Source organism: Carya illinoinensis, chromosome 13 (assembly GCF_018687715.1).
Source record: "Carya illinoinensis cultivar Pawnee chromosome 13, C.illinoinensisPawnee_v1, whole genome shotgun sequence".
Classification (NCBI taxonomy): domain Eukaryota; kingdom Viridiplantae; phylum Streptophyta; class Magnoliopsida; order Fagales; family Juglandaceae; genus Carya; species Carya illinoinensis.
This window is the reverse complement of record NC_056764.1, coordinates 5248004-5266708: the sequence shown is the minus strand read 5'-3', so window position 1 is coordinate 5266708 and position 18705 is coordinate 5248004. Positions and strand designations below refer to the sequence as shown.

Below are 18705 nucleotides of genomic sequence, written 5' to 3'. Positions count from 1 at the left end.
TTTGATTTCGTTTCTCGAGTCCATACAACGGACAAAATATTTTCTAAAACATATATATAAATTTTTCAATTTGTGACCATTCGTCTCAATTGTTCATTAGAAAATAATGTACGTGTAATCTTTTAGATTCGTTTTTATAAAAATAACATCGTTTTATAGAAATAATGATTTCACAGACAATTCCTGAAGAACTTAAATCCGGATCGTTCATGTTTTGTTAAGTTGTTTGTCCTTGATTTCTCTTAAGCCACATGATTTTGGGTGATTCTTAGTTTACAAAAATTTTATATGTACTCATTTTTATTTATTTTTTTATGTATTTTATTAATATGATTAATTATATATTAAAAGAAGTAATATAATCAATCACATTATACAAAAAAAATTATCTAAAAATAACTATTTATAGACAGTATAATATCTAAGTCCCCATATTTTGCGCTATTGGGGGAGCAACATATAATAATTGAGGGGCACATCGTGCTTGGTGACAATAAAATGATAAGACAAAAGTGGTTGGGTGAGGTGTGAATCCAAGCGCATTATATTCAAACTCAAATTCATCAATTTTACAGGAATAGGACCGCAAATGGGAAAAGGAGAACACTTTAATGACAATGAGCCGTTTCTACTTTCTAGACTTCAAATTTCTTCTTTTGCAACCTCTAATTCAATCTTTGACGGGCACACAACTCTATGTCGACTTGTTATGCTAACTTGCATTTTGCTGGTTTGTTTAACCAATTAGAGCTGTATCTATGGCGATGATAATGCAGGTTAACGAGGGATTCATCCTATCTTCTTAGAACTATTCTATTTTTTTTTTTTAATCTTAAATTTTGTCATTCTCGATCATATATATTTGATATATATTTTAAATTATTATTATTTAATTGATTCAATTAATGTGTCACATTATTCAAGATGGAGAATGAAAAAAAAAAAAGAAGAAAGAAACTACTGAGGAAGCTACAACTTTGAAGTACCTAATACCACTTGGCCCGGTTGATGTAGTTCAAAATATTAAGGAAATTAAGAATGCAAAGGATTGTGTAAAATAGATCCAACTGGGTATGATTAATATAATTTCCTCCTTAGCTATGGCCCACCAAAATTCCCACTAACAGAGTTGGTTATGGTCACCAGCACAGAGCTAATGAAGTACCGCATGGAGGTGGACGGTGGACCACCATGATAATGCACTAGACATACTTCTCATGCTATCTGGTGCTTCCGAGTAGAAAAACTCGAGCATTCCCCCAAGAGTAAGCATGTCGGCAACTCCTAGCAGAAGCTACTGGCATCCGAGCCAAAAGACAAACAATGTGACATTATTCTCAGCAGCCTCGCGTCCCTTGGCTTCAACTGCGGCTGCCACAGCCATGGACCCTGATGCCAGTGCTAGACCCATTCCTATTCTCCGCAGTAGTTTGAATATGTTGTTGGTCTTCCCCAAGAGTTTGTTGCCAAAAATACGTACGAAATGCTCGTATGGGGGATATGGAAGATAGCATGATCAACAGGGTAAATATTGATAATGATTGTGTTGGGATTTTGAAGTTGTGGATTGTTCTATTCATGATGTTCTCTTGTTTCACAGAGAATGTTTGGAGTTGAACTAGGCAACAGTTAATCATAATTGTGGCTGTAAAGATAGGAAGCAGAATGTTTTGTCCAGGATCGTGTCAACTGTCTTATATTTGTCAACTAAGCAGACATGAATATAGAACTTGCACATATTGAAAACAGCATCATAAACAATGACATCCATGTTTCCCATTTATCAAACTTTGGTAGCTTCATAAACTAAAAAAATCTCTTCTTTCTTTCATTTTCGTTCTCTTTCCCCAACGTCAAACTCTGTTTTAATCTTTTTAGATCCCTCTACCATGGAGCCTGCTGCAGGACTTGGGAATTATTCAAGGCAAATGAACATCTTTTCGTGTCTTTTTGTGAAACTCTAGACAGGCAACACTATGTGTGTAGTGTATGATTATCGACAGGAGTGGGTGATGAATCCCGATATTGTCAAATAACAAGCTGGCAGTGTTCCACAGCACTAATCACCTATATTTTTTACCTTTTTTTGGGCAAGTTAATCGCCTAAATTAAGGATAGGAGAAAAGTTGAAACTACTTTAACTTGTCATGGGATCTTCAATTTCTTGGATCTACTTGCAACACAGCTTTCTGACTGATTTTCTCTTCTTGGTTACATTTTCCAATTACGAGCTGTCGAAGCAAAAACCTTGACACAAACACAAACACAACCAAATAAATTAAGTAGGTCATGAAGCTAATTGTGGCTAAACTTCAAGCGTCTGCCATACCTTAAAAATCCAAGTTAATGGACTTCCACCGGGCATTTGTACCTAAAAATTGGGCAATCAATTGCGAAAATGGAATGGGCTAAACTCAAGACTATTAACTGATACAATAAAAGTCCAATTCCAACCAAGGTTCTCTTCAATCCATATCATTACGGTGGCAGCTATGAGGCCACCTGTGCAGAGGGAAAAAACAGTTGAAGAAGACAGAGATGAGCTGCTGATCGCTGTTGTCGAGCTGATCATCGGCCCGCGTGCAGGCAAGGAGGCCTTAACTCCGCCAACACCAATGGCTATAGCATAGAGTCCTCTGCACAGAATAGCTGTTTGAGACCGAGAAGGCCTTCTATGCATAGCTGGTTGCAACCTTCTGTCATGAGCTTGGACCGTCGGTAGGACAAGTCCTTATAAAAGCAGTCACAGCTATCACCTCAGTTGGCATAAAAAAGTACCTGTGCATTAAGTTGGGAATTAGACTGCGAATGTTTTTTAGCCAAACCGTAGATCATGCATGTAGAAATAATACTACCCTCGTGCAATAATGACAGAATGACTCCACATTTTATGCACTTGGGCCAGAGATTCGAGCTAGCTAATTCCCAACTCATGTCATGGCAAGACAGCAATCAAATCATCCCATGCAGCACAAACAGAACCCAGTAAACAGAACTCAGACTCCACACAAAGAAGCCCACTCATACTGAACGTTTGGTTTCTTAATATTTTTTTTTTAAAAAAATTTAATTTCAAACCAAACAGCATTTAGATTTTAAAATATTATTTAACTTTTCAATATCCAATCATATAACTAAATTTTAGTGAAAAGTTAAAAATACAAAAACCAAACAAAAAATTTCCTTAAAATTTATATTTAAACAACCTTTAAACTCATTGCATCCATTTTCATAAATTCCAATACAAAACATATTTAAAAAGTATTTTATTCAGATTTTAAAAGGAGAAACACATTTAAAAAATACTCGATGTTAAGCTTATGTGCGCCTATATTGAGCTGTTGTGAAAAACGATGACAATGAATTGAAATAACACCGAATGAGAAAGAAAAACAATTACACACGCAATCACACACGACACAAGATGTACGTGGTTCGGCAAATTGCCTACGTCCACGGGAGCTGCAGAAGATTTTATTATTGAGGAATCACACTACAAGATGGGTCACAAGACTGTTCATCCACAGTGTTTTCGTATTTGCTCTATATAGACTTAAGAGGCAAAAAATCATATATATAGTTCAAACGGCGGAATCCCTAAATCGCATGTTCGCTCGAGCGGCGTGTCGAGCGCACGTCGAGCGAACTTCCCTTCCGCATCCCGCTCGAGCTCACTGTCGAGCTGACGTCGAGCGTTCGACTCTGCCTAATTTCGCTCGAGCAGCCAATGCCTCCGCTCGAGCGAACTCCTCCTGCTCGAGCTCACTGTCGAGCTGACATCGAGCGTTCGACTCTGCCTGACTTCGCTCGAGTGGCCAATGCCTCCGCTCGAGCGGTGTGGACCAGACTCCACAGTACTCAACATGAGCAATTGTGCCTCGAACTATTTTATTGTGTTGACTCTTGGGGTCTATTTTAATGGTTGAGTATAAATTGAACCAAATCATGACTAGCATTATGTATCACCTGTTAACCACCATGCTGCAATCACGGCAGACATGAAGAAAGAATCTCCTGTCGAACGATGAAGATCAAGCTAGCACTACTGTAATCAAAGATTGCACTGATTGAGAGAGTTTCCAGATTTAAAAGAGAAATTTATGCATTTTCTATTCTTTTGAGACTGTAATCTTATACTTTTATCTTGTAATCTTGTATTTCCCTGAATAGCCAAAGCTAAATCATAGTTTTAGCTAATATGAGATAAATTTGATTTTGGCTATTCTATTTACATTAAATTCTCATATTAGATTATCTATTTATTTTTTATATAATAATAAAATAATATTAATTTAATATATTTTTTAATATTTTTATTTTTATCATATTCTACCATTCTACTGATTATATGTTAAGTAGTAATCATAGTCTAATTAAATTATTAGTTAAAAAATCATATTTTTAATGATCATTTAATGTTAATAACCACAAACGTCTAATTAGACTCATAAAAATCAATATAAATGTGGAAGAATAAATTCAATATAATGCTAATAGCTCTTGCTGACATTGATTGCTGTAGTAAAAGCCGGCAATATTTTTAGAAAATGTCAAGAAGAGAGAGAGTGTTACCAAAAAACAATAAACTAAACATTTGTTCCTTGAACAATTTACATCAAATTTGACTTTACTTTTAAAAATACTGTAACTAAAAGTCAGTCAGTATGACTTTGCATAATTCATTGCAGCCAACTTTTCATCTGTAATAGCTAAATGAAGCATTTTTTTTTTAATTTGCATATTCCGTTCGGACTTCTCTTAGAGCATCATCAATGGATTAGTCAAAGTTAAATTACACTTTTGATGAATATGAGATGAATTTAATTTTTGACTATTCCATTCACATAAGTTCTCATATTGGAATAGTTATTTTTTCTTTATATAACAATAAAATAATATAAGATGAATTTGACCTTGACTATTCATATTAAATTCTCACATTGGATTATCCCTCTATTCATTATATAGTAATAAGTAATTAATAATTAAAAAAATATTTATTTATTTTTAATTATTATTTTATTTTATTTTATCATATTTTACCATTCTACCTATTATATGTTAACTAGTAATCATATTATAATTAAATTATTGGTTTAAAAAATCATATTTTCAATAATTATTTAATGCTAACCATAAACGTCTAATTAAACACACTTAATGCTATTTTTACTATAGTGTGCATTGACTCTACTTTAATTTTTTTATTTTATTTTTATACTCTGATGTGCATTGATTCAAAATTGTTATAAAAAGAGACAGTAGTTTAAAGATGTAGATGGAGATAATAGAGATCATGTTATAAAAAAATATAATAAAATAAATATTTGATGCGTCTACCGTATCTAATAAATTTGGTTTTAGTTTTAGATTTATTGTAACTAAAAGTTACTGTTACTGTTGAGAAGTTTAAGGAGGTGGTCCACTGAGAAAGGGATTGTGCCACGTACACGCAAGTCTTTTCAAGATGTGATCACATTTTTGTGTTTGTCTGCTATCTTGTTTTTAGCCAGAGACAATCCGATAAATGTGTGAACCAAATCCAACAAGAGGCGGCTTGTTTCATAAAACTTCAAATCTTTCTAGTCATATTTAAAGTGACCGATATATATATAAATATATTTGCCTTTATATATATAAATAAAAAATAAAAAATTATAACAGACAATAAATACTTTGACGCCTCTTCCTCTTCCTAAAAATAAATAAATAAATGATTTCGATGTTGTTAACATATTTTGAAGATAAATGAAAGTAATATGCCAATTTTTGTAAACCATAGATTTATTTTTAAATCACAATGATGGGATGGGCCTCTAAAGCATGGGCGGCTATGCATACTCCTATCTTATCTCAAAACAGACTCCCCATGAGCAATTGCTTGGAAGTTGTGATTTTTTGGATCCCACTTGAGAGACCTCTTCTTTATAAAATCAATGGTTGGGATCATATTACAAAATGTTATGTCATTCAAATTATTTGAAAGTGAGAAATACTATTTGTAGTCTTTATTTAATTAAGACTGCATATACAAACCTTTTATTAAATAAAAAAAATCATTTTAAAAAAGATATTTTTATAAATTTAAAAAATTTTAAAAATAAAATTACTTAGACTTATATTGTAGTCCCCAAATGAGACTATATGTAGCATTGATATTTTAAAATACGGTATATGATGAATCATGATAGAATGAGAATATTGCGGGTCAAGACTCAAGAATTATCTCATAATTACTCTTTAAAATTTTCTAAAAGAAGGCTATATAGTCCTTTAACAATATAGAAACCATCAAAACCTTAATTAGAAATTATTTGGATAATTAGATGAGATGAGATAAAATGATTTTAGATAAAAGTTGAATAAAATATTATTAAAATATTATTTTTTACTATTTTTATTATTTTAAAATTTGAAAAAATTGAATTGAAATTTAAAAAAATTAAATTATTTATTATATTTTATATATAAATTAAAAAAATTATAATAATAAAATAAGATTAAAATATTTCTCAATCCAAACAACCTTAATGTCATTTTTATCTTGCAATGTTTTTAAATGGGTTATGTGCAATACCCAGTCTTAAATTGGGCCAATAAGTCTTCTAGCCCAACTCACGGATCCGACAAAATGGGTTCGGGCTTTTAGCATTCCGATGTTTTGGGCTGGGCCACAATGCCTACAGAGCTGTCCACACTTTCTTATGGTGGTTCGGAGGACACCAAATCCCTACTCTTCAATATATATATCGTCGTTTAAAACCCTAGTTATTCATCTACACCGCATTGGGGTTTGCAGTACCGGTGGCAGCTCTGAGTTACTACCTGTTAGTCTCTTTCTCTCAATCTCTAGGCTAGGGTTACGGATTCTACATATTTTCGGGATAATTTTAGCTGAACTTATTAATTGGCGCTTGGTTCATTTTATCGTTGCATCTTTAATATTTCGGTTAATAATATATGAGTAGTTGCTGAATGGTCGTATCGGAATTTCTCGAGGATATGTTTGTCTTCGCGGAGGATGTTTCCTGGAATGATTATCTTAAGGAAAAAAGAATAATTGATTTTCTCTAACCTTTCATTTTCTCAGTGATCTCGTTGAGATATTTAAAGCCTTCGAAGAATGTGAACTCTTTCGAAGGAAATATATTACCCCAAACTAAATTCTCATTTGCAAAGGCTTGCCATTGGGATAAAATTGAAATCACTGGCGTGCTTTTTAAGTTGTACTTGTTTTCTTTTTATCCACCTGTGTTTGTATGCATGCTCGATTTGTACTTATGTGGGCGTTTGTGTCGTAGAAACAATGGCTGTTCCTTTGCTGACAAAGAAGATTGTGAAAAAGCGTGTCAAGAAGTTCAAGCGGCCGCAAAGTGACCGGAAAATTTCTGTCAAGGTTTGTTTGCACATCTAAATCTGATTATTTTGTTTACTTAATGCTGTTCATTCCTAGTATTTGTTTATCTGGCTCTGTCGAGAACTGTTAATTTAGCTGTTCATATGCCTTGGTGATATATCTTTAATTTTGTGTTGGCTGTCTTATGCTCCAGTTATTTTCTAGGATCATGTGATCATTAAACCAGTTTTAGATTATTGCATGAGGATCTGTTGGTATCTACAAAGCATATGGGTTCTAGGCAAGCCTTGTGGATTTGCAACCACGCGCATCTTAAAGTCGGTTGGAATTTTATGTATAACCATCCTCTTCTGCAAGTTGTATGTTAGGCTTGTGGACTGTAAACAAATCAGATGCTGGATCATGTCTGTCACATGTTTCCATTGAATGATTATTGGCTTCAATCCCTGCTTATGGCCCCTGGATCATGTCTTGTTTGATTATTTCTCTGCCAGCAAGTTTTTGTGTCGCTGTTCTTAATTTATTGATGTCAGGTGGGTGCTGCCTTCCTTGTTGATTGTGCTTTTCAAGAATAGTGATGATTGCTTGCTACTTACAGATCATCTTGCTTATTTGTGTGTTTCTTGGTGCATCTGTGAGGAGCTCAAGGGAAAACCTTAGGGTTCCTGGCGTGTGGTTATTACATTAAAGACTACGCATCAGTCTGTTTTCTTGGTCATCAACCAATAAAGCTTATAATAGTGTTTATTTTTCTTTTTCCTTTTATCTTTTGATTTTTTTTGTTCTATATTCCTTCCACCCTGCACTTCCCATTTAAATTAGAGATTCCCCCTTACAAATCTTGTCTATTAATAAAATGAACCTTAGGCTTATCAGAAAAAACAAGAAAAAGAAAAAGGAAAAGAAAGTTCTCTCGGGAAATCCTGCTGTCAACTTTACAATATATTATGATGCAGCTGTTTATCTAACGAAGTTTAACAATGCTTATTATTTGCCTGCTCTTGTATCATGACTCCTGAATGTTGATGTGATTATGTTGTTTGTTTAAGATGATTATTTGGACGCTAACATGTTTTGAACGATATAATCATCGGTGGCAGACAAACTGGCGAAGGCCTAAGGGTATTGATTCACGTGTCAGGAGAAAGTTCAAAGGATGCACTCTGATGCCCAATGTTGGTTATGGCTCTGACAAGAAAACCCGCCACTATCTTCCCAATGGATTCAAGAAATTCGTTGTTCACAATGTCTCAGAACTGGAACTTCTTATGATGCACAACAGGTATGAAACAGTTTTTTTTCTTCCATATTTCTGGAATTTCCATTCCCTTCTGGTGGTGTTGATTTTCTTGCCTGACCATTGCTTGTTTAATGTAATTGCAGAACCTACTGTGCCGAGATAGCACACAACGTTTCAACCCGGAAGAGGAAGGAGATCGTTGAGCGTGCTGCACAGTTGGATGTTGTTGTTACGAACAAACTGGCCAGGTTGCGTAGCCAGGAGGATGAGTGAGCTTGATGCAGACTCGTATTGTTTTGGATTATAATTTGCGGAGTATTTTGTTTTGGATGAATGGATGCGAATCAAAAACTGTTTCCTGCTTGAGTCAGTTTAGTTGACAATTTTAAATTCCGATTTCTTTTCTCCGATGATATATTTTTATGTCAATTTATTTTTGCTTCTAAGTTATGATAATCGTGTTCACTTCGTGGAGGGATCATTTCTCCTTAAATTAAAGTTAAGATGAAAATGATCGCAGCCGGTTTTTTTCTACGTGCGAATTTGTGGGAGAATAGAAGGCTGGCAGGTTGGTGGTGAGCCAGTGATTCTTGAAAGGTAGATCTTATACTTTATCCCTTTTTTGGCATGGTAAAGAGACGGTACCTCAAGCTTGGGGTTATAAGGATAGAAAGAGGCTCAGAATCAAGTTTCTCAACGGAAAGGAAAAATATAGAGGGAAAGTACAAGAAGATTAAGCAATAATTTTGGAAATTAGTATCGAATAGACGGAAGAACTGCTCGATCCACTTAACAAAGCAAACATATGTTTAGGGAGTTGATGAAGAGAAGAAAAGCTTATCATGTGTCCCGTTGCGCCGTAATTGGCTGGCGCATTGCCTCTTTGTGTGGAGTCGTAGACATAATTGATACTAAAAGGGAAATGGGCCTTGAAATATAAGATATCATTTCAAATATTAGAGTAATTCTAAATGAAAGAGTGTTTATTAAGCCAATTAACAACAATAAGATAATTAATCTCAACAATCATATAAGAAATACTTGGGTTCATAGCATGAAGTTAAACCGATTCTTAGAGTTGACAATTTAGCAAGAAGTGTTGATGTCTATACCCAAAAACCATCACAGCCAGCATTTCAAAACATTGACAATGTTCAGCTTGAGAGTACCTATTTACTAAAATAGGACGTTAGGTTCGAACAGTTAGCCGAGGATTGTGTAAAAAGTTGAAAATTTCAGTGTTGCCATTGCGGGTGAGGACTCTTGGTTTTAGAAGAGGATTGAGCTCGCAATGATTGTAAACGAGCAAGGAGATAATTGATCAAAACTCTTAAGAGGACCGCCTATAGATAGCAGTGTCCTTTCAACATCTATTGTCTAATTGTCCAATTGGGTAGTGAGAATTATTGAGAAGAGTTGTGAATAGTATTAAAAAAAATAATAAAATATTAACTAATAGAAAAAGTAATAAATAATAATAAAAATAAAATAATAATAATAATAAAATAATAAATAGAAATATAATATTATGAGAATAACTCATGATACTCAAGAGTATGAACAAAAGTGGCGGTAAAATAGTGTCAAATGATCTTTGCAAGAGAGCTAGCAATATACGAAGACGTGATTTGCAGTTTCGCATTATCGGTAAAAATAAATTCCATAATTAATAATAAACAATGGTCATATAAAATTAAAAAAAAAAAAAAAATCTATTACAAAATGGTTAGATTTTGTCCTTTTGTCGAGAAATGTATAGTTTGCCTTGAAAAATAAGTTTATAGAGTCAAATCTTATGACATAGGTTCTCGTGATAGTCTATCTTATAACAGTTATTAGTTGATAGCATTAAATAGAACACTTAAGGGTCCGTTTGACAAACTAATGGTCCGTTTGGTAATAATATTTTCTTTTAATTATTTTTTTATTTTTCTAATATTTAATAAAATATTTTAACTCAAACTATATCATTACTATTTATAAATATACTAAATATTATAAATAATTCAAACGAACCCTTCTCAAATTTCAAACAGAAATTATTCCCTTTTTATTTTTTTATATAATTATATTTTATGGGTTTCTAGAGAAAGTTGTTGGAAGTTTTTATAAACACCGTCCATTATCACCGTCATCATTATTCTCGATTTTTCTTCCTTATCATCTCCATATATTACACATTATATTTAAAAAAAAATAAAATTCTTTTAATTTTATTTTTTTTAAATCAATTAAATTCTTCTACTTATTATTTATATATCACATATTTAATAAGAGAAATAAAAAATAAAAAAATATAGTGTGTTTTTTTTAATCAGGTTAGTCAACAACATAATTATTATATAATACTTTCTAGAAGGATAATTAGCGCAAGGGTTTAAGAAATCTAAGATACGATATTGTACTGTCAAATCTTTGTTAGTTAAATTTATCTGGTAAACTTTCTTCATTTTTTCTACGATGAAATCATAACTTTGCGAAAGTTACAGCGATCTATTATGAGAACTAGAAAATGTTCCACCAGAAAAAACATAATAATTAAATAGTTGACTCTATAATATATAAGAAAGCAAACAAAAATAATTTTATATGATTTTATGATACAAAGATATTTTATAAAAATAAATTAATAAATTAACGTATATAAATGATACTTATTTTACCAGATTCGGAAATGAAATAATTCCTGAACAAAGTGTAGACCGACTCATAGATAATAGTGGTCGTTGTGGACCCATTAACAACTTACCATTCACATTTTTGTCGATATGATAAATTCAGAGCCATTATATGTCTGAATCGTGCTAAAGTGGTTCTACAGCTAAGAGCTAACACAATACTCTCTTGTCAATTTCGGCTTTTCCTTTTTCTAGAGAAATCTAACAAAATTTTGCGCTCTATTTATTTATAATAAATATTATAAATTGATTTAATATGATGTGATACGTTAAATTGTAAAATTATTTTTATTAAAAAATAAATTTAACAGATCTTATAAAACCATATTAATTTATAAATTTACTTTTATATAATTTTTTTATATTTATTTATTTAATTGATTTTGCATTTGGTTGTCTTATAGTGTACGTGCAAGTGGGAAAGGACGTGTTTTTGCTATTTTGTGTGGATCTTTTATCGGATAATAGCTTTATGGGCGTCGGTTTTGTGTAAGCTTCAAGGGGAAATGATTCCAATTGTCAGTGCTTTTTCTCAAAATAATGGTTTCAATTTGATATGATGCAAAATGAAGTAGTAGATAAGTGGGAATAACGCCAAACCAAAACCAACCCAAGATGGAGCCAAATTGTGGGAAAAAGAAGAAGCAAAGAACCAAATAAATCAAGGCTTACTTAAAATTATGTTCTGAATTCATTTTATATTTTATCATTCACAGCTAAATTTTAAATGATTGACATCAAAATAATATAAAATGCGACACATGTCAACAAATATGATACTCATTAGAGTAAATTAATGTGTTAGCTCTTAGCTAATGTTGTTAAAGATAGGAAAGTCATTTTTCTATATATATTGTTCATTGTCATGCCATAATGATCCCAACATATAAAGTTTCTTGTCTTTGTCAAGGGCTCCAATTAATATATATCTTCTCATCTGAATAATAACAAAGGAAGCATGTATGCATGCATGTATATAGTATGTTACTCCGATGCTAGCTGATGAATCTTCTCTTTGCATATATGTGACTATTAAGTAAGCGTTTTGAACTCAAAATACCTAACAAATACTCATGCATATATGATTGACTTAACGTACACATGATATTAAGTGCATGCTTTTGTAAAATAAATTACTAATTAAATTAAATATATTAATTAGATTATTATCATATCAAACAAAATAAAAATGAAATTATACAAAATATCATTTATTTCTCTATTGTTTTCTAAAGAGCAGTAATGAATTTTAACAACAAAAGGCTGTTCTAAGCTGGAAAAGAAAAAAGAGGCGTAGGGCATGCATGCACGCACACCTAATTGGAAATGGGAATTAAGAAATGGTTACCGGTCCATTCCTCAATTAATGTTGAGAATGCCTCTCCACATGCATGCATGGGTTGATATATTAGAGGGGAAAGATCAAAGATGTACAGCTTCATATTTTAAAAGCATGTGTACGTTCCACCTCCTAAATAAAATGATGTTCAACACCATGTGGCTTTTAAATGCAGCTTGGTCTCGACGTCTAACTGAAATTTTAAGCCTTTTATTGACCGACTGAGTTATTATACTTTCAGCTGGTCCCATCACCGGTCCACAAATTAATTATAAAAAATAAAAAATAAAAAACTGTTTGGTCCTATATATTATATTGCATCTGCACGAAGAATTATTCAATTTTTTTTTCCTCTTAAAATACTCTTTTAACATAGGATAGAATATGTTACGGAACAGTACGTAGGAAATATCTCCGATTCTTAACAATTAAGGTTCCGCATGGTCACAGAATTTTAAGTTTTAAGGTACAATATTTAATATTATTATTATTTTAAAATTTGAAAAAATTAAAAAAATGTTAATTATTTATTATATTTTGTATAGAAATTTAAAAAAATTGTAATAATGAGATAATAATTTTATATTTGATATGAGAAATTTTGATAGCCAAACCGAATCTAAGTATTATAATCATTATTATGGATTTATTTATTATTAAAAAAAAAAAAGAGGAAAGAGTTTAATACAATTTTCTTGGCAATATTTTAATCCAATTAGATTTGCTGCATGCAAGAACTCTTATAATAAATACTAAAATGACAAAATTAATTCAAACCTTTTAATGAAGAACAATTCAAAATTAATGTATGATTATTAAGAGCATTGTTATTGCATTATGCATATGTAAAGAACACTTTTGATAAATATAAGATGAATTTAGATTTTAGCTATTCTATTCACATTAGTCTCCACATTGGAATAATTATTTTTTTATTATATAACAATAAAATAATATGAGATAAATTTAATTTTAACTATTCATATCAAATCTTTACATTGAATTATCAAGTTATTTATTATATAGTAATGATTAATTAATAATTATAAAAAAATTTAATTTTTTTAATTATTAATTTATTTTATTTTATCATATTTTACTATTCTACCTATTATATATTAATTAGTAATTATATTTTAATTAAATTATCTAAATGTTTGTAGATGTAGATGGAGAGAAGAGAAAGGGTGTTATAAAAAATAATAAAATATAGATTTGGTTCTTAAACAGTAGGCATCAAATTTAAATTTTTGTTTACATATACTGTAGCTCAAAATCAAATTATTTGAGTTTGCATAATTCATTGTGAGTTTCTCTTCATTCCTAATAGCTAAAAAGTACAATAATTTTATATATAAATAATCTAATAAGAGTGCTCTAAGAGAATCATGTTATTTTAAAGCATTTATATTATATACTATTGATTTTTAAACTATGCGAATAGAATAACTCATATTAAGAAAGTTATCTCAAAAAATTAATCTACAAAGTCTCGTTCTAGAAGACATATTTTCTTATAGTTTGAATTGCAATATACAAATCGTGAATAGTTTGAAAATTTTGTTTCTTATTCAATTTATTATTTCATCGGCTAAATATACAATTATACGATGATGAAACAAAAATCTCGATCATCAGTTACAAACTTATATCTGCAGCTATATGATCATTGATCAGACGTTATATCATAAAATATGGGAAAAAAAAAAGAATCAAAAAATATTAAATCTATCATTTGCAGTAGTCGTGAGATTCTGTTCTTCAACCCATGCCTTCTTATTCGTATTCTCTTCCTTATTATGGTTCTCGACGTTTATGCCTTTCGGAACTTCCACTTCGCCGTTGCCAAAGATTCCTTGGACAAACAACTCCACGTCTATATTTTCCCTTCCCTCTGTGACCTCGCTTTCATTTCCCGGGATGAAAGGTGGCCTTGAGATTTTAGGCACGTCATCCCACTGAACCTCTTCGAAGAAATCGTGGCCCTTAATTCCCTCCAGTTCGATTCTCTTCTTTGGATCCTTTTCCAACAACTTCGCGATCAGGTCCCTCAACGGCGTCGCCTCTCCTGTCAGCTCCGGCACTTTGGATATAATCCGATAAAAGGTCTCTTTTCGATTGGACCCCTTAAACGGCGTCATTCCGTACAGCATTTCGTACAGTAAGACCCCGAGTGACCACCAGTCCACCGCGAAATCGTGGCCTTTCCCTGACACGATCTCCGGCGCAACGTACTCCTCTGTTCCGACGAAAGAGTTACACTTCTCATCCGAGTCGCCGGAGTTGACGCGGACTTCACAAGCTGACGCCGATTCCTCAGGCGAGATGCCGGAATTACACCAACGGTGCAAAAGCGAGAACCGCTTTTTATTGACCGGGTGAGGTTTGGGGACCGAGCTGGGGTTCGGAGAAGATCGAGGAGTTTTTGTAGATAATCTCGTGGAGAGATCGAAATCGACGAGCATTATGTGACCGTTGTCTTGAATCATAACGTTTTCGGGCTTCAAATCTCTGTAAGCTATGCCTAAACTGTGCAAATATTCCAACGCCAACACCAGTTCTGCCGCGTAGAACCTAGAGAAGAGAAAAGGAAGAAAAAGGATCAAGTTTATATTAACATATGAACTTATCTAACTCCATTTTCGCTCGGAAACCAAACAGAAGGATTTGAAAGCTAACCTAATAACATCATCGGAGAACATCTTCTCAGTCTGCCTTTTCCGTAGAGAATGGAGATTACCTCCGGGACAATAATCCATAGCATAGGCCACAACATTTTGTGTAGCCAAAACTCCACGCAATCTCGGTAAAAGCGGATGCCGGAAATGGTGAAGCACTTGCTGCTCAAAGCAGATCCTCTTGTACTCGCCGCGGTCCTTGCCTTTCTCCTCAATCAGAGCCTTGGAGACAACCTTCAAAGCTAAGAGCTGCTTGTCAGAGGCTTTGTCTTTCGCTAGGAAAACGACGCCTTTGGCTCCACGTCCGACAGCCGAAATCACCTGGAGATCCTGGAAATCCAAGGCCGGGATTTCATGCTCATGAATTAATTCGTCGACTTTCATGGCCGGAACCGAAGTTCAATACTCCAGGAGTCTTTGGAAGACTAGTTTAAATTCGCAGTTGGACAAAGTTGCCTTTAATACGTAGTTCGGAGATTTGGGGATGGAGTTACTTGGTGACGAAGGCTTCAAAATTTCTAGGAGAGAGAGAGAGAGGAGACGCGGTGCGAGCGGGGATGTTGCCCTGGTGCTTTGATCATCAAGTAGGTAAGAGTGCGGGTTCTGCAAGGATATGCTGACACGCGTACAAGTAATTGAATATTTGGTAACGTGGCAGGATCAGGGAGGGTTGTTGGTGGAGGGGATTTCGGAGGCGGGTTTTAAATGAGGTGAGCGATGACTAATTTACGGGGGTTTTAAAAGGCACAGTGAATATTAATTTACGTGTGATTGTCCGCTTCTAGAAACCGTGAGGAGCAGGGAATGTTCAAACTTCAAAGCCCATTAACATTAATTTAGTGCCCCGGCGGTGCAAATTGTTGAAACATATGCCACTTTGAAGAACGAGTTCATAACTTTTTTTTTTAATTAATTAATTATCTTTTTATCCATTTTATATTACACGTTTTGTTGTAGGCACTAACTTCTAATGCTGTGCCGTCCAAAAAAAAAATTAAATTAACAATTATTTTCTTATAATCCTATTTTAAAATAGCCAATGATTATATAAAATCTATTAAATAATTATGATGGAGCGACATTATTACATTATTTTTTTAATCGGGACATTATGACATTATTTTGTTATAAAGTGAATGTCATTATTCCTAGCTTTATTATTATTATTTCCTTGCTGTTTAAAATTATAATAAATGTGGTGGAATATACGTTTCTCTTCATTCTCAAAAATCGAATAATAGAATTATAACACGTGATCGCTCACGTTTAGAGAGAGAGATTTAAACACATGAAATTTATTACCATGTGAGTGAATGGAAAGTATGGTAAACAATTACTATTTTCGCACGGCAAAAAAAATTAAAAATAAAATAAAATAAAGGAGGAAAAACTGGTTCTCTAGCATCGGGAGAGAAAAAGGGAAAGAACATGTTGGCCGAGAAAGTATAGGTCAATTCCATTCCGTGAGTCGTGTGAGGTGTACCTTTTCTGTTTTTGAAAGAGTCTCTAAACACAGGCGCGAGTGGTGGAGGCCTTCCGCACGACTTCCACTGTGTTTAATAAAACGGTACGTTTGGTGTTAAGCTGAAACGGTGCTTGTAGAATAGAAGCTAATTTCCCAAGTTCAGCTCCCCCTCCATTCCCTCATTTGACGCCGACCCTAAGCGCCCTTCCCATACGAGATCGTTCTTGGGTTTGGACAAAATCTTCAGTTTAGGCTTTTCATGGCGTTCAAAGGAAGAAGAAGAGAGAGTCGTATACTTGTACATAGTTTTTTCCCTTTTTACTCGTTTGTTGTTATAACTATTTTCATTTTATTTTATCTAATATTACAACTTTCTTAAATTTATATATGAAATAAAATAAATAATTGAACTTTTTTAAATTCTAAAATAAAAATAATATTAAAAAAATATATTCTAATAATATTTTATTCAACTTTCAATTTTTATTTCAACCATCTTATCTCATTTCATTTACAAAAACAAACGAGGTTTAATAGTTTTTGGGTAAGATTTTTTTGAGCTCTGAATCTCCTTTACTGGAGAGGTATTCTTAGTAGGCCTGCAACCCGATCAGCGCAAAGCGAGTTTGAGTCCGACCCAACCTGAATACCATTGCCCAAGGAGCCGGATAGGATCAACCCGAACTGAATAAAACAAAAACGGGTCGAACTGTATGACCCGACCTTTGCCAAAAAAACAATAAAAGCTTTGCAGAGTCTCCTCGTCTACAGAAGCCATTTTCAAACAAAAACCTTGTTTCACCATCACTGCAAGATCCAGAGAAAAAGCATACATCTCAGATGATTAGAAAAGACCCAAGGAAAAAAAATGGAATGAGAAGCTTTGCAGCGGTCTCCTCGTTCCAATTTCAGCCCCGTGACAGGTTGGTGAAGCCCATCGATGTCGCTAGCCCCTCTATGTCGTCAACCCCTAACCGCCGCGTCTCACGGTGAGGTTCCTTTCCTCGACGCCATGCCCACTCTTTCTGATGTCTCTCTCTATTTTCTCTCTCTCATCACTCTCTCTATCTCCCTCTGTTACTTGGCCATGGAGATTGATGGCAGTTTTACCGCGCCACCCAGGTTAGCCATGGATTTTTGTCACCTGTTTGACCACTGGAACGGCAGTCACGTGCCTTTTCTTTCCCATGGTGACCTCCGCTGCCTTGGGTAAGTTTCTGCGGCTTCCCCAAACTACTCAACGCGATATGATTTTATTGAAAGCCGTAACTTCTTATTCGACTCAGAGAAAAAGAATGATAGTGTAGAATTATATTTCACTGAATCACTGCAACCGACTTTAAGTCGGTGTCGTTCGATATTGGTCGGATTTGAATTTGTCGAAATCGACATTTCCTCTACCCGACTTTAGCGGGTTCAACCCAATCGGGTTGTGCGGGTTGTGCGGCCCAACGGATATTTTGCACAGGCCTAATTCTTAGGCACTGTTTGGATACAAAAATAGTTTTATTTTATCTAATCATTACAACTTTTTAAAATTTTCACACAAAATATAATAAATAACTCAATTTTTTCAAATCACAAAATAATAATAATTTTAAAAAATAATATTTTAACTGTTAGGGGATTTTCTCCCCCTAGCCAAAGGCCCAGAGTCTGAGCCTAATACCATGAAGGGCCAAGGCTGACCAATTAATCCACCGGCCCGGTTAAAGGGATCATGGCCCTAGAACAAAAGTTAGTATACAACCTTAGAAGCATGGTGATGGGTCCCAAGGTGGACCAAGCCTTAGAGATCTTTTGCAAGTTCCAGATGGGACAATCATAAGATTAAGAACCAAGAAGATCAATGGGGCAATGCAAAGATTAGTGCAATTCACTTGGGATGAAACTAACAAGAGTCCAACACTCAAGATGTGCTTGAAAAAATGAGAAAGAATGAGAATCA

General features: G+C 33.7%; 2 protein-coding genes and 2 pseudogenes across 2 annotated transcripts; 1 reads left to right on the top strand and 3 right to left on the bottom strand.

Annotated features, from left to right (window-relative positions):
* Positions 1-932: 932 nt before the first annotated feature.
* LOC122292218 lies at positions 933-1685 on the bottom strand (annotated as a pseudogene).
* Positions 1686-2133: 448 nt separating this feature from the next.
* LOC122292217 lies at positions 2134-3025 on the bottom strand (annotated as a pseudogene).
* A 3709-nt stretch (positions 3026-6734) lies between these two features.
* On the top strand, positions 6735-9047 carry LOC122293009 (60S ribosomal protein L32-1). Its single transcript, XM_043101612.1, has 4 exons — positions 6735-6827; positions 7302-7396; positions 8458-8639; positions 8741-9047. Exons 2-4 carry the CDS (start codon positions 7307-7309, stop codon positions 8868-8870), a joined length of 402 nt encoding a protein of 133 aa, XP_042957546.1. The 5' UTR covers positions 6735-6827; positions 7302-7306; the 3' UTR covers positions 8871-9047.
* A 5114-nt stretch (positions 9048-14161) lies between these two features.
* LOC122290734 (serine/threonine-protein kinase OXI1-like) lies at positions 14162-15870 on the bottom strand. The gene is made up of 2 exons (XM_043098345.1): positions 15294-15870; positions 14162-15188 (listed from the first exon to the last, which is right to left on the bottom strand). Exons 1-2 carry the CDS (start codon positions 15674-15676, stop codon positions 14327-14329), a joined length of 1245 nt encoding a protein of 414 aa, XP_042954279.1. The 5' UTR covers positions 15677-15870; the 3' UTR covers positions 14162-14326.
* Between the last annotated feature and the right edge of the window lie 2835 nt (positions 15871-18705).

Coding starts and splice junctions, on each gene's coding strand:
- LOC122293009 (XM_043101612.1), top strand. CDS start 7,307: ATGGCTGTTCCTTTGCTGACAAAGAAGATTGTGAAAAAGCGTGTCAAG. Junction 7,397..8,457: donor ACCGGAAAATTTCTGTCAAG/GTTTGTTTGCAC, acceptor CATCGGTGGCAG/ACAAACTGGCGAAGGCCTAA. Junction 8,640..8,740: donor CTTCTTATGATGCACAACAG/GTATGAAACAGT, acceptor ATGTAATTGCAG/AACCTACTGTGCCGAGATAG.
- LOC122290734 (XM_043098345.1), bottom strand. CDS start 15,676: ATGAAAGTCGACGAATTAATTCATGAGCATGAAATCCCGGCCTTGGAT. Junction 15,189..15,293: donor TTCTCCGATGATGTTATTAG/GTTAGCTTTCAA, acceptor TCTCTTCTCTAG/GTTCTACGCGGCAGAACTGG.